Genomic DNA, 14,319 nt, shown 5'->3' with positions numbered 1-14,319 from the left:
ACGAAAGAAAAGAGTTTATCGAAAGAGTGTAAAGTCGGGAAGTTTAAAGAATTTTTCGGCAAGTCTATGATATACAATTCAGTAAGAACCATAAAAGAAGAACGCTTGAAATGAAAGGAACGCCAGACTACAAAAATTAGAAGAAATTTCTGGACAATAGTAAAAATCGAGGTTAGGAAGATGTAGAAAAAGTTTGAAAGAGTGAAAGCGAAGAAAGCCTCGAGTTATAAAAGAGGACAAGAACACAAAGAGGAAAAAAAAACTGGAACTCGAATGAAAATGATAAGAAGCAGAATTAGCGATTGAAGAAGAGTGGCGGCGCAGCGATTGAAAAAAGAAGAAGAAGCAGAGAAGAAGCCAGGCGAGGAAGCGAAGAACCGCCACCATATAACCAACGATGCTCCATACAAGCGAGCCGCCACCACGAGCTTAAGAAAGTGGTTTGTATATTACGTCGTTGGCCTGCGGTCGCAGGCAAATCGCCGCTAAAACGTTCTGGCCGCAGAATCCGCCTTCCTGCTCGCTCCTCTCGTTCTCCTTTTCCATCGTTCCTCGACTTCTCCTTCACCTTCTCTGGCCAGTTGTGGATATCTACCTGGTTACGAGCGCGCGCACCGAAAGGCAAGACTTTTAAAATCCACGCCACGGAATATTCCTCCGGTAGTACGAGCCGCAAGAATTCGTAGCGCTTAATTGAACTGGTTCTGCGGCAACGTCTCGCTGAGTTTGCATGGAAATTCGCACAGCCTTCTGCTTGAATCCGCGTTACAAATCGATTCCTCGATACCTTCCCGCGTCGATATTTCAACATCGCATTTTTACTCGAGATATTTACGTTGTCAGGAAAGCGAGACGTTCTAGGGAACAACGTCGAGACTCGGAGACTTTAATGCTCGGTCAGGCGACGAGCTTGTGATATCTTGCCACGATTTTCGCGTGGAATTTCGCTGGCTTTGACGTTTGACCATAGGTGCTTCATAAAATAAAGAATTTCTCGTATTAACTTGTATGTTGTACTTCGTGTAGTTTAATCGCATTTGCCGTCAAATTTGAATCGACTTTCTATAGAAAGAAGTCTATAGACAAACGTATTGTTTCACACTACATAAACAGATATATTTTACTCTTTTGGAATATCTGAAGAAATTCTTTCATCCGACCATTCCTGCAGTCGAATGTATGAAATATCTTTTCTTTTCGGAAGAGATTCTTTTCGGAAAAATTCAAAGCTGAAACTTCGCTTGGGTCGTCAACGCGTGACTTACATATTCTTTGGAGAAAACACAGTCGATCAACTTCCGATCATAATGCATATCCTTTACAGAATGATCATGATACTGAAATGTAATCTAAACTATTTTAAATCATCTATAGTAAGAAATGCTGGTTAAAGATTAAATGCAAGTCTCGGTATAAAAGACACACAGTGCAGATCAGTTAAAGATTACGCTTAATTCTCGACTTGAAAAGCAGACAACCAACATGAAAAACGTGGCATTTTCAGTGTCAGCCTCGTCGAGGTTAGGAAGCCCAAGGGCGTCCGCGATCAGAGCGAGCCGGAAGCGGGCGTTGAGCAGTTCCCCGTACTCGGATCGTTTCGACATCGACAGCATGATCCGATTCAGCCCGAACAGCTTGGCCTCCATCGTGAACGGATCTCGGAGCAGCAGCGCGAGCGGCAGCTACGGTCATCTTTCCGCTGGTAAGCGATCATTTATCTAATATCATTATTACCATACATGTCAAACTTATTGAATTATTCCCCAGGCAAGATTTACCGCGTAATTAATTACACGTTGTCTTCGCTCCAGTAAGAGAATCGCTCCCCTTTCAAACACTCTTACAAGTATTCGCTATACAGGGTGTCCCTCGGCATCGGGGAACCATATCGGCACGTGGAAACAATATAAAATGACTCGTATAAACATATGCTTATTTTCGAGTTGTATTAATTTCTTCTTTAACAAATTAAATCTGCATACTTCTACAAGATCTGTTCTAAATTACTGCATGTATACGAACACAATACTGACAATGTTTTATCATTGACTGGGTGTGTGGATTAAACAGGATTGGGCAGAATTAGAATACGAGGTAAAACGTCGAATATCGAGGTCTGTTTAGCTCAATTAGTTTAATTTTTTCCATCGCCGAAGTGGTTCTCCGATGCTGCGGGGACACCCTGTATGCATATTTATACCGACTCTAAAGACATTCGATTTGAACGACTCAAATTGCTCGGCAATTTTTGAATAATTTTTGAATAATTGGCCGGGCAGGTACAGGCCGATTATTCATCTCTCGGTTGTAAATTTTGGCGTGTCGTGGACTCGCGTGAAACACCTGTGCCTAATTATTCTCTTCTCGTGGATGGATGTTGCGAAAGAGGAGGGGATAACTGTTACGGCCGATTTACATGGCGGGATAAATAAGCGGCTGATTCGCGAGAGGCGGGGAAAGTCGCAATTAAGAGATCACCCGCGCTGGACACGAACCCGAAAACGTAAGTCACCGAGTGTTTATCCGATGTATTTCCACTGTTGGTCCACGTTGATTGATCGCTCGTAATTGCCGACGCGCTCGCGCCGCTTCATCGTCCACCGATCGGACCTCGACGCGGCCATAAACGTTTTCGCGAGGCTATACACGACACGTGAATTATACGCATGTAATTACACGTGTAGCCGGGCAGCGCGGTCGTTAATGCGCGACTACCGCGTGACAGCCGTATTTTCCGAGTTATTGCCCACGCCACGGGACGGAACCAAGCAATCGACCGTCGTAAACGAGTCACACTTTTACACACGCTCCACTTGGTTCCTTTATTTGAGTATTTGCCGATTTTAAGCCGCTTGACCGGTGATCAAGGGTGTTTAATTTACGTCAGAGTAAAAGACTTTTCGGTGAGAAATGTTCTTTCGAGATAATTACAGAAAGATTTAGATGATTTATCGCGTGATGGCTGTGATGGAGTCATATCGCAGAATTTGGCTATTTTTCACCGCGATCGGCGATTATGCCTGTTTAAGTAACGTCAGAGTAAAATATTTCGGTGAACAAGTTTTTCTGATGATCGTATAAACGTTGGTTTATAATTATTCCTTCGGACAGATATCGCATTCGTACAGGGCGAGGTGCAGTAGTAAAAAGCTACCTAACTGGTTTCTTTGGAAATGATCCATATATCGATTTATTTTTTACTATTGAATTGAATTAAACGGTAGACTAATCGTTCGAATCCTAGAGACGAAACCCTAGTTCTAAATCGAATCGTCCAGTTGGTTGCAGTCGTACAGCATCTAACAACGTTTGCTTGAAATATTTTTTAACGACATATATTTCTTCAGCAAAAAATAAATGCGTTGGACTTGCGAAAACTCATCTAACTATGTTTTTATATTATGTCTTTATAACGATATTAAGATAATTCAAATTGCAAACAAAGTCGGCAGTTGAACAAACGTTGGGGATCTTCCCAAACATCTTCAAAAGAAGGAGCCCGACGTTTTTCATCTCCGACGGATATAAATGCAACGACTCAGAGAAGTTAGTATGAGAATATTTACCGTTCGGTTATCGAGTAAATTAATTAGCGTTCGTCTATCGAAGAGTCAGTTATCGTTTTGTCTATCGAAGAATCATCATTTGTCAACCGAAGAATTTCATATCCGTCAGTCAATTGTGAATATCGAAATTAAAATTTCAATAAATCATTTTATATCGATAATCTACTTTCGAACAACTTTAATCCTCTCCCATGCCAGTATTCCCGCACATAGCAGGTTAGTCGAAAGTGTAGCTTATTGCCAGTTGCGTTAAACGTCAATTGACGCTACCTTCTCGTCGGCGACTAAATAGAAATATATACTTTCTTCAGCAAAAGATAAATGCGTTGAACAATATAAATTAATCTGAATTTATCCATCGATCGAATCTGAGATTATTTACTTTTCTCGAAACGTTTCGAAATTGCACCTTATTAATAAACCACGAAAAAGCCTGTAAAGAACATTTCTCAAGATTCAATTTCAGAATTCCCAACAGTTGATCCAATCTCGGAACAGATCATAAATGTACTTCATCTATACCCTTACTTTAATCGAGTAACGATTCTCACGGAATCGGCTGGATATTACAGAGGTAGCATAATCCGGGCGTATATCATTTGCTGATCGCGTGGAAGCGATTCAACATTCGTCGTAAAACATTGGATCGTCGGTTTCTCAGGAAAACCGGGTCTCTGGCCGTCCCGAATTACCATAATTACCGGACCCATACGAAACGAATAAAGTCATTGGTGGTAGCGTTAACGTGGAAGGCCTCGTCCTCGTAAGGATCAGGTCCTGACGTTTAAGGGCGTGCGGAAGGGAGGCGGCAAGGGGGATAAAGGGGCATCGAATTAAAGTGGCGGTGCGCATGAAGCCATTATAAGGCCGGTTGCAACCGCGGCGCGTCCCACAAATCGGACCCCGGACCTCCTTGCTCGCGAGTTAAGAGCAGCCGGTAATTTGCGATTAAATGAAGTAATTAACGGATTAAAATTCAAGTGACGCGCGATCGCCGGTCGTTTGTCAGCTTGGCGTTGTACGATGCTCCGCGGGATGTTACCCGCTCGTTAATGTCGCCATCGTACGCTACCGATCAAAGATTCCTCCCTTTTTCCTTACAGACGTTCTTTTGTAAACGTACATTTCTGCGGCCAGAAATAACGCGCGTACATATATGTGTAGAATAGTCGACGAGTAGAAGGAATGAAACAGGGAATTCGAAGCATTATCGTTTACTCGGAATTTTTTCGCGGAGTCGATGAGTCGGGAGACCCGTGTTTAAGTCATTATAGGTCTCTTGATATCCATTTGGGAATTGTAAGAGGGAGATTGTAATACGTTTCGTGGCACTGATTACGATGTTCAAAAGATGGCGGCTTCTTTTAGATAAAAATATGTGTATTGTATTTTATATTTTAAAGTGTATGTATTTTTTGACTGAATTTACGAAGAACTAATTGCCATTCATAGAATTGTACGTGTAATGATTTTGTGCTGTCAATGGTTCTTTCCTTCATGGTAGCATTGTAACATCAGAGCTTACAATTGGTTTAATACTTTTTTATTTTACCAAGTTTGAAAGGAATTAGTAGAATGAAAAGATAAATGCAATCATAGATTCTTGGAATAATATAAAATGTAAAACGTATAATGTAGAAAGTACAGCGTATGATTTCACATCAACGTTCACCTAAAAACATTAAACTTCTTTCATTTGAACATCAGGTACTGAGATGCTGATCTAAAATAAGAATCGGATTCTGATAAAAAGACGAAAAAGGTACAAGAAAATTAAAGGACTGGAATAAAAGTATAAACGATTAATAAATCGCTACCTGGTTGTGTCTAAAGTAGCAATACCTGAATCACAATGCAACCGACCGTAAATTCGAGATTTTCCAACGCCAGTTTTCATCTAAGAGACAGAGTGTTTTATGAAATTTTTCATAGGTGATGGTCGGCGTCGCACACACAGAATATCGCCGGTGATTAAGCGATTATCGTTCGGTATACGACTAGACAACCGGTTACCACGACGATGTACAGTCGATTCCACGAAATTATAGTGTTCTTAAATAAAGCATCGTAGGCGTGCGCCCCGTGCGTTCCTTCGGTTTTATGTTCATTGGAATCGCGACGAACGATCAATGCACCGAGAGAAATACAACCCGACAAACATTTTACAGTCTCACGCGTAAAACGTAACTATTCTTACGTGCTTCTTCACCCTAAGAATGAGACATAAACTCTGCTTGCAATATGGCAAGTGATTTTCTTCTTGTCTTTTGCGATCTTGCAATTTTGCTTATTGATTGAAACTTAGAAAGGATCTACAGCCGTTACTTGTTTATATTTTCTGCAGATTGGTATTAAAAATTCCTGGAAACATAATAAATGTATCTCTTTGTACGGATCACCTAATCTTCATCTATTTTATAATTAACTCTCTCACGCTTGATGTTGCGCGTATATAACATTGTATTTCAATAAATTAGTAATTAACTAAATGATAAATGTATCTGTTTTCAGCAAGTCGATCTTGAATTTCATATCATTGTGCTAGTCATCGATATTAATAATTCATAAGGTAGAATTTTTTCTCATAATCGAAATAACTGATATTAATTTCTCGTAGAACGTTGAGAATAAGATAGGGCGAGGAAAATAACTTGGGAATAAAGAAACGATTATTCCTTGAATCTCTATAACCTATATAGGTTAAAGATCACGTGGAAAGCGATCAAATTCGTGAGTTATTGAAATTGATTAAAAGAGCAAATATAATCAATGACGTAGGTAACGTAATAACAACCCTTTCCTTTCTCCTTTTTGTTTCTTTTCTTTCACTCTAATAATCATGTTGTTGACGTAATGTTAATCTTCCGATAAAAAAAGAAGTCAGAAAAATGAGAAGAAATTCTTGGAAAGATAATAATCAATTGACGCAGCTGTTTGCGTTACCAATTCCACGTACTTTATGGCAGGAACCAGTGATTAATTTAGGATGCAGAGAAATATTTTAAATCCCGTTTCTGCCCGTCTTCGCCGGTCATTACAAGCTTCGGAAACGTCGCGTAATTACTAAATGATACACCAAACTCGAGTTTTGTCGGTAAACTGCTTCGTTTCACGAGAAATGGCCACCGATCAGCGTTTCTGAAAACTATCTCGAAAAATCTTATTCGATTAACGTCGTCGATTAAAAAACATGGCGAATATTCGTCGTTATTTTAAAACGAGTCATCGTAAAATCGTTAGGCGTCCGTGTTAAGGCAACGTGCTCGCTTTTATGAAGCACACCGCCTAGAATCGTAGACACGCATGGGCGTGACCGGTCGCCTAAGCGCTTTGGCGCGCGTCCGCGATGGCACCGTCGATGGTGCTCCGTGACATCGACGATTGACTGCTAATCGGTGACGTGATTCTGTGCAGAAAGACTTAAAAGGTGATTCTAACCGTGCTGCAATAGATTCGAGACGATTTCAAGCGGTTTCTGTACGCTTACGTAAGTTTCCTAGCCTGATATTATAGCAAAATTAGTAACGTCGTAATAAACGAGATTATTCACGCGAATAGCGCGAAGACGTGAGTATCATTGATCAAATATTCACGAATTTACGAATTGTATCTATTATTTATAATCGAAAAACCACGCAAGATCATCTGCGGAAAAAAAGTCACGATTCGTTATTAAAAAAAACCGAGTCGAATTAACTGTTGTAATAAATCGAGCTGAATATCGCAGAATTATATGATTTATTAACCAAGTACTCACAAATTTACAAGTAAAAAGCATTTTTATCAACGTTAGATTATATCTACGTGTAATCGAAAGAACAGCTTCGTTTCTCAGAAAATGATTACGATTCGTTGCTGAAACACCGAGTTGAAAAGACTATCGTAATAAATAAGACTATTCGTACGTAAGAAATGTACGTAATAAAGTATAAAGATTATTAGCAACTATTTACAAGCGGAAGATATTTTTAGTCGCAGCTACATTGCATCTAATGTAGTTTCGAAAGAGCGAATTTGTTTTGTGAAAATTGGTCACGATCCATCGTTCAAACATCGAAAGTAGCTCCTGTTTGGTATACGTCGATCATACATAAATGATCGTGAGGTTTAATTTATAGAGCAGTGACAGGGAGCCTGTCAATCGAGACTTCGATTAGGAGGAAGCGTGATCTTGTAAGGCTCGTCACGTAACGCACCGACATCGCCATATCGAACGTTGGTTAATTTAGCCGTGGCAATTTATTGAGCGAACTCGCTGCCAACCGTGAGTATCGCTAATATTTCATCGTGCAACCAGCTACCGATTAAATCGTGTCTCAACCCAATTATGCTATATAAGCAAACTTAAAATTTGACAATATCGATATCGGTCGTACCATGTACAAACCAGATGACAACTAAGATTGTAGTATGACGGACGGTTGAATCTCTGCGCGGATAAACAATGCAATGTCGTTGTTTGATTGATTTTGCAATGATGTAGCTATGTGATTTGCCGCAGTGAAAATTTATTTATTCGATATACACATATGGGAATAATTAAAAATCGATACGTGTTTCATAGAATCCAAGAATCTCAAGGAGAGTAGAGTTTTGTAACAAGCAACAGCCGATAAATAGGTCCGTAGCGATGGTTTATAATAATCTCGAAACAAAATTCGAACAATAAAATCTAGCCAATTAAATCTTACTAACCAGCTGATATTTTAATCGAATCTTCTAGAGACCGATTTTCAATTAACCCAATTTTATTTACTTCGATCGACAAAGACTCTGCTGCGGTTGATAAAGCATCCTCAATTAAATAAATTACACAACACGAAAACCATCGATAATCCAAATGATTTAACTCGTTACTCCCAATTAACGAGTGGAATATAATCGGAACTCCGCAACGTACATCTACAATGTATTTCCGTATCAAACTTACACATCCTGGCAGCATGCCCGATCCAACGAGCGCGCTTTCTCGATAATTAATTGCGAGGAAATCCAGTTGGCGGTTGTAGAAAGCCGAAAGCCGATACCGTTACAAACGAAACAGGAAAAAACTGTCGGTGTAACAGCGAATTATTCGTACGTTTGGTCGCTGATTTCATCAGGCGATAACGAGCAGCGTCGCTGTCACTACGTTGGTTAAATAGTTAACGCGAATTCAGTGGACGAGGGTGGCGATACACCGGGGATAATCGATAGAGATCGAAATCGGACCGCGTCCATTCTCTTGACAGTCGGGGCACGCCACGCCGGACTTCCGGCACGTAGGCCAAGCTTGCATTTCAATGCTACGAGCCTCTCTTACGAGACCATAAGATTGTGTGTACCGGTGATCGTGTAGGCTGCGTTATTTCTCGTTCTTTCTCTTCTACACGAGGAAAAAGGAACGACACGATACACGTCTCGATAAACGCGTACTTAGGAAAGACGTTTATAAAACACCGGATAGATGGTGGGTTGCACCAATCGACTATCGGCGTTCGTTAACCGCGTTTTTGCTTTAGAATGAAGTTTGCGGATTGTGCTTGAAGTAATTACGATTAGATGAGCGATAACGCGTTGCTGCATTCTTCCAGTATCGCTGTACCATTTAGCAAATGCATCTTTAGAGTAGAAATGTTTATGCATTTATAGGAAATTCGACTGTCACGTAAGGCGTTGCAATGGAATAATTTTCTAGTAAAGTTCCGAGATACAGAGAAAGCTTTGGATAACAAATTTTAATTTGTATTTATAAGATACGGTTAAGAGATTCGGAAAATTACTCAGACAGTAGCTACGTTACACGAGAACGGATTTGATGTATTTTACAACCCCATTATAGCTGTTAAGGGGTAAGCGTGTAAGAATATGCTAAAATATACAAAATTTCTAAAGCGGAGTGTTCGTTAAAATATTCAAAGGGCAAAACAAATTTATGCTTAGATTTCATTCCTTTAGTCATATTCACAAGGATATAAACGTGCAGTCTACTTAGTGATGCATTGCACATGGTCGTGCCATTTTTCTATTAGACGCTTGTTTTAAACGTTTTAAAATAAAATTGTTCACTGTTATTTATTAATTTCTCTTATCGTTTTCTGTTACAGCAATGAGCCCAGCTTTGGGAATGCACCCAGGAATGGCGCCACACCTGCAGCAACTTCAGGCGCATCTTTTAAGGAGCGCAGCTGCCGCAGCTCTTCTACCCCATGCTCACCCCTTACAACCCCCTGCACCACCTCCACCACCACCTCATCCACACCCCCATGCCCACGGATTATCGCCGCATTCGCAATTATACCCCGGTGTGCCACCTCATTCCACGGCCTCAGCAACCCTCGGACCACATGGAGGAGGATTGCCGCCAAAAACCGAGGTAAGCGTGGACATTTTTCATAATTTCCAATATTAACCAACTCTTCACCCTTAGTCAATGACATAGATTTTAATCTATGTTAATATCATTTTGCATTTTAAGATAAAATCCGACGTTAAACCACGCGATTAGTTCATGAAAGGTACATATGCATAGATATTTTGTCCAAGCTTGAAAATTATATTATTTACACAAACTGTTAGTATTAAATATCTAATAAAAAAAAAATATCTCTGGTAATGTAAAATAGTATTCCTGAAGAGGAATTTCAAACAAGCTAATACACTTGATTCTCGAATAAAATATAACCTTTCGATCGTTTGAATACCTTGAAAGAAATATCGAGCTGGAAATAATGAAGTAGCTACCTATACTTGTACCAGTCTATGCCTTATACATGAAACATCGATTCAATGAATATGTAAAAACAATATCTGGTGGATCTTTCGTCATGCTCTCGTCTCACGCAATACACAATTCTAGCAAACATATCACTTAGTACAGCGCTGCATATCGCAGAATTACAGATGCCTGTTCGATTGTTAGTGGCAGTCAGGCATGGACGTATGCTCGATAGCTCGTCATCGATTCATCTGGAATAAGCAATAAGTAATCGTTCCCTCAGTCTTCTATGTTTTTCCTCCTACTAACCAAGTACCGTGCACACCGTTCACAGTCTCTGGAAGGTTTTCAGAAGACTTCTCAGCTTCATCCTCGTGGCACGCAAGGAGCAAAGGGGGAGAAAGAGAAAAAGATTGGGTTACCCTCGCATGGTCCTCGGGTTACAAGCAATCTCGCGCACATTATTTCGCCAGATTCCACCCCCGTCCACCTGACCATCGTCTTTTATCTTCTTCCTTCTCTTCTTTAGCTTCTTCTCCACTCCTACGTTCTACGTTTGCGTCGTTGTTAAACGCGCTCTTCGTATACCCTAGCCCTTACTCTCTTTGTTAAACCTCTCGTTTCTATTCACCAGCGGTTTCTCTAAAGCTCTTCGTTTCTATGTTTCTAGCCGGCTTTCTGTTTCTCCTGTTTGCTCTGATTTATTTACATCCGCGGCGGCGTTTTCATTTTCTCTGCCAGCGACACGACTCGCCGCGTGTCCGCACGCTGTAAAGTTCCCGTGCCTGATTGCATCGACTCGCGTTTCTCGCATCGTTCCATAGTACGCTGTACTCGTGCACGATCTTTCCCACAGGGAAGTGATCGATGGATTTATAGGCACGTCGTAATCGAGAGGTTACTTATTCGTACGGCGATCTCGGTAGATCGCCTCGATTCCTGCAACGTTAATTCCGGTCGTCGTAACGTCTCTATGCTAATATCAGCTGATACATAGACGGCGGATTTTTCTGCATTTTTATATTGAATTTAGAGAAAAATTTGTTTTACCTATCGAGTATCGTAAAAAAGTACTTTACTCTCGGATATTTTGTGTACTTTTGCATATTGCAGGGACTGTGAACATTTTTTTGAACATGGTTTGTAAATTCTATATACCACCCAAAACTGAGAATTTTCTATTTTCTATTTTATGTTAGTATTGCTTTGTGTCTTTGTAAGTCACTTTATATAGCATTGTAGAATTGAAAAATTTTCTTCCTACTTTCTAATTTCTTCTCCAATTTTCTTGTCTAACTTTTTCCCTTTTTATAGTAGCTTTATAGATTCAAGATTATTAGTTTAATACTCGCTACCACTGCTACTGTTTAACGAGTATTATAAATACGTACGGTTTATGGTATTCGACGATGTTGTAGTGTACGATAAATTTCACGATCAGACAACTTAATTGAAGGAAGTTCCAGTAAACCATTCACGCGTTTCTCGACGCACGATCAAGCAATATGGCGCTATACCGTCGTAAGCGCCTTGAAAGTGTTAATAATCTTTATCTACCTTCTATATCTTTCTCGGCAACCAGAAGTGCTAAAAGTTTCTTCTTAGGGAACGTTTGCCTAATATCTTCCCAGGCCTTGAAACTACTTTCATCTATTCGTTACTTTTCCATTAACCTAAGTCGTGAAAGCTTCCAGAATTTGATAACCGTTGCTAGAATCGAATAAAAAATAAAGATCTTCTACCTCTCAGCTTTATATTTTATCAGAGATAGAAATGTTAAACCAACGTTTTCGTTATTTGCAAAATTACGAAATATTGTCAAACATTCGTTTAATTTTTTCCAGCATTTACAAATTCATATTCGATTACAGGAACTGTTTCGCTTCCTATAATTGTTGGAAACTCTATTTATAGGTAAAATTTTCAGAGAATTTTCTCATAATTCGGAATTCCTTTATTTATATCTTATAGTTGTAAAATATTTATTTATTAATTTGATTATATTATATTCTTGCTTCTGAACACTGAGAAGATTAAAACCAACAATTAACCAAAATTAAATTCCAATCGCCAGCAGTTGTACTCAAAACATAATCGCACTGCGATATCGTCAAAAATGACCTTACCATTTTTCTCCAACGTTCCGAGTTAGCTATCATCGAACGTCTAAGAAATTTTCAAAATTCCTCCATAGCTGATCAAACTGCTCAAACAACTGTATTCAGTCGTTGTTCAATCCTCAAACCCTTGGAACTAGCATCTCCATTTCAGTTGCAATTTATCGCAAGGTAGAAACGAGAATGTGGGCGGAGTTATGTCGAACTACGTCTGTATCATAACACAGAAGCAGGCAACCATCGGTTTACGAGGGCAAGGAACGATCGATCGGCCGAGTGCAGGGCTATACGGTACGCGATAATTGCGAGATCGCGTGCAGATCGTGTGTCACGAGGCGAGCTTCCTTCTGTGGTACCCCGAACGCCGCTGTTTGTTTCAGAAAATCGCTGGCCTAGTGTCAAAGATCGCCGATACGAACCTTCAGAATTCCTGCGGCGATCGAATTAGCAACTATCCGTTCTCCAATATCCTCCGTACTTGCTACCAACTTTAAATCACCTGGAATGATAATCGCTTCACACTCGATGTAAATTGGAGTTCGATACGCGGCGCGTTATTAATCTTTTTTTTAACTGCGTGACGTAAGAAATTACAGTGAACGTTTCGTGCGATCTGTTATTTCCATTAACGTCGATGTGACGTCCAGTTGAAGTCCAGGAACGTGTGTTTAATGTCGGATAAAATCGAGGGAAATTTAATTAGTCTGGGTTAACAAGGAATTATAGCAATTCTTTTAAGTGTATATGAGGTATTAAACGTGTTGGTTCGGCTAATGAAGAGACGCGTGATATAATTGTGATAGTCAGTTATATTAAAATCACTCTAGCTACAAGTACAGAGTCAGTATATTACGTCGTAATCGTCGCTCCTTCAATGCTATTCGCTTGCTAGACTTGCTAGATTCACTACAATGATTGTCCTAAAGAGAGTATGTTCGTCCATTTATATTGGTGGGAGAGTACCGGAAACTTTGAATTCGATTCCGATTAACGATTACACATAACGGCGATATTTTTTTGTCCGGAGTTTGTTTACCTTTAAATCTCGTGCATCAAAACGGCGTTGATATCCTGAGGCAAAACAACAATATGAGTCACTCTCGATTCGAATCGTTCTATGACCCATGTGCCCGCTACAGATACGTAATTGAGAGGGATTGGTTCGCAGAGCACGGAGTCCTGCAGAAAAGCGTCAGAATCGTCGACCAGGTCGGTGACAGCCGAGGCGGACACGTCTTCGAGGAGAGCTTCTACGAAGGTAAAAAGGGAGCCTGCGACGACGACGACGAACGCTACCACGACCACAGCACCACCTACTCATCCTCAAGGACTTAGCCCTAGCGAAGATCTTCGAGATGAACCTGGAGATTTTATCGAAACGAACTGTCACTGGAGAGACTGTGGTCTTGAGTTTCCTACTCAGGTAAGAATTTTAATAACGCTTTTCGAATTGTAAAATTTAATTAGCTTCTTAATATATACAAGTTTCTAAATCTTCGTGTAATTTTGCTTTTATTCCTATCGTTATTCTAATCCAATGTGATTGCAAGCTTGTAACATAAATTCGTCTTGTTTTTATATTTATTACATAAACGAAAAGAGGAGACGCAATATATATAGGTACAACTTAACGTTATATAATAGTATGTTAGCGTGTCCTAGTGTGTTAATCTACTTAGTAGAAGAATCAATCTAAAAGTTAATTTAGTAGTTCTATATTTTAGTTCTTAAAATTAATACTTTACATTTTTATCACTTACAGGATGATCTTGTGAAACACATCAACAATGATCATATACATGCGAACAAGAAGAGCTTCGTCTGTGGTTGGGAAGAGTGCTCGAGGGAGGAAAAGCCATTTAAGGCTCAATACATGTTGGTGGTACACATGAGAAGGCACACCGGTGAAAAACCTCATAAGTGTACTGTGAGTACATGA

General features: G+C 39.9%; 1 protein-coding gene across 3 annotated transcripts in view; it reads left to right on the top strand.

Annotated features, from left to right (window-relative positions):
* The window catches only part of Ci (transcriptional activator cubitus interruptus), a 146,700-nt gene that overhangs the window by 127,226 nt on the left and 5,155 nt on the right, over positions 1-14,319 (top strand). For all 3 annotated transcript variants that reach the window (XM_072008633.1, XM_072008634.1, XM_072008635.1), the window contains exons 4-7: positions 1,505-1,702; positions 9,653-9,921; positions 13,549-13,803; positions 14,143-14,307. In XM_072008633.1, the coding sequence (XP_071864734.1) occupies positions 1,505-1,702; positions 9,653-9,921; positions 13,549-13,803; positions 14,143-14,307 (887 nt within the window). The remainder of the gene's footprint in view (positions 1-1,504; positions 1,703-9,652; positions 9,922-13,548; positions 13,804-14,142; positions 14,308-14,319) is intronic.

This window comes from Bombus fervidus, chromosome 8 (assembly GCF_041682495.2).
Source record: "Bombus fervidus isolate BK054 chromosome 8, iyBomFerv1, whole genome shotgun sequence".
In the NCBI taxonomy this organism is placed as follows: domain Eukaryota; kingdom Metazoa; phylum Arthropoda; class Insecta; order Hymenoptera; family Apidae; genus Bombus; species Bombus fervidus.
The sequence above is the reverse complement of the archived record's forward strand: the minus strand, read 5'-3'. Positions and strand labels throughout refer to the sequence as shown.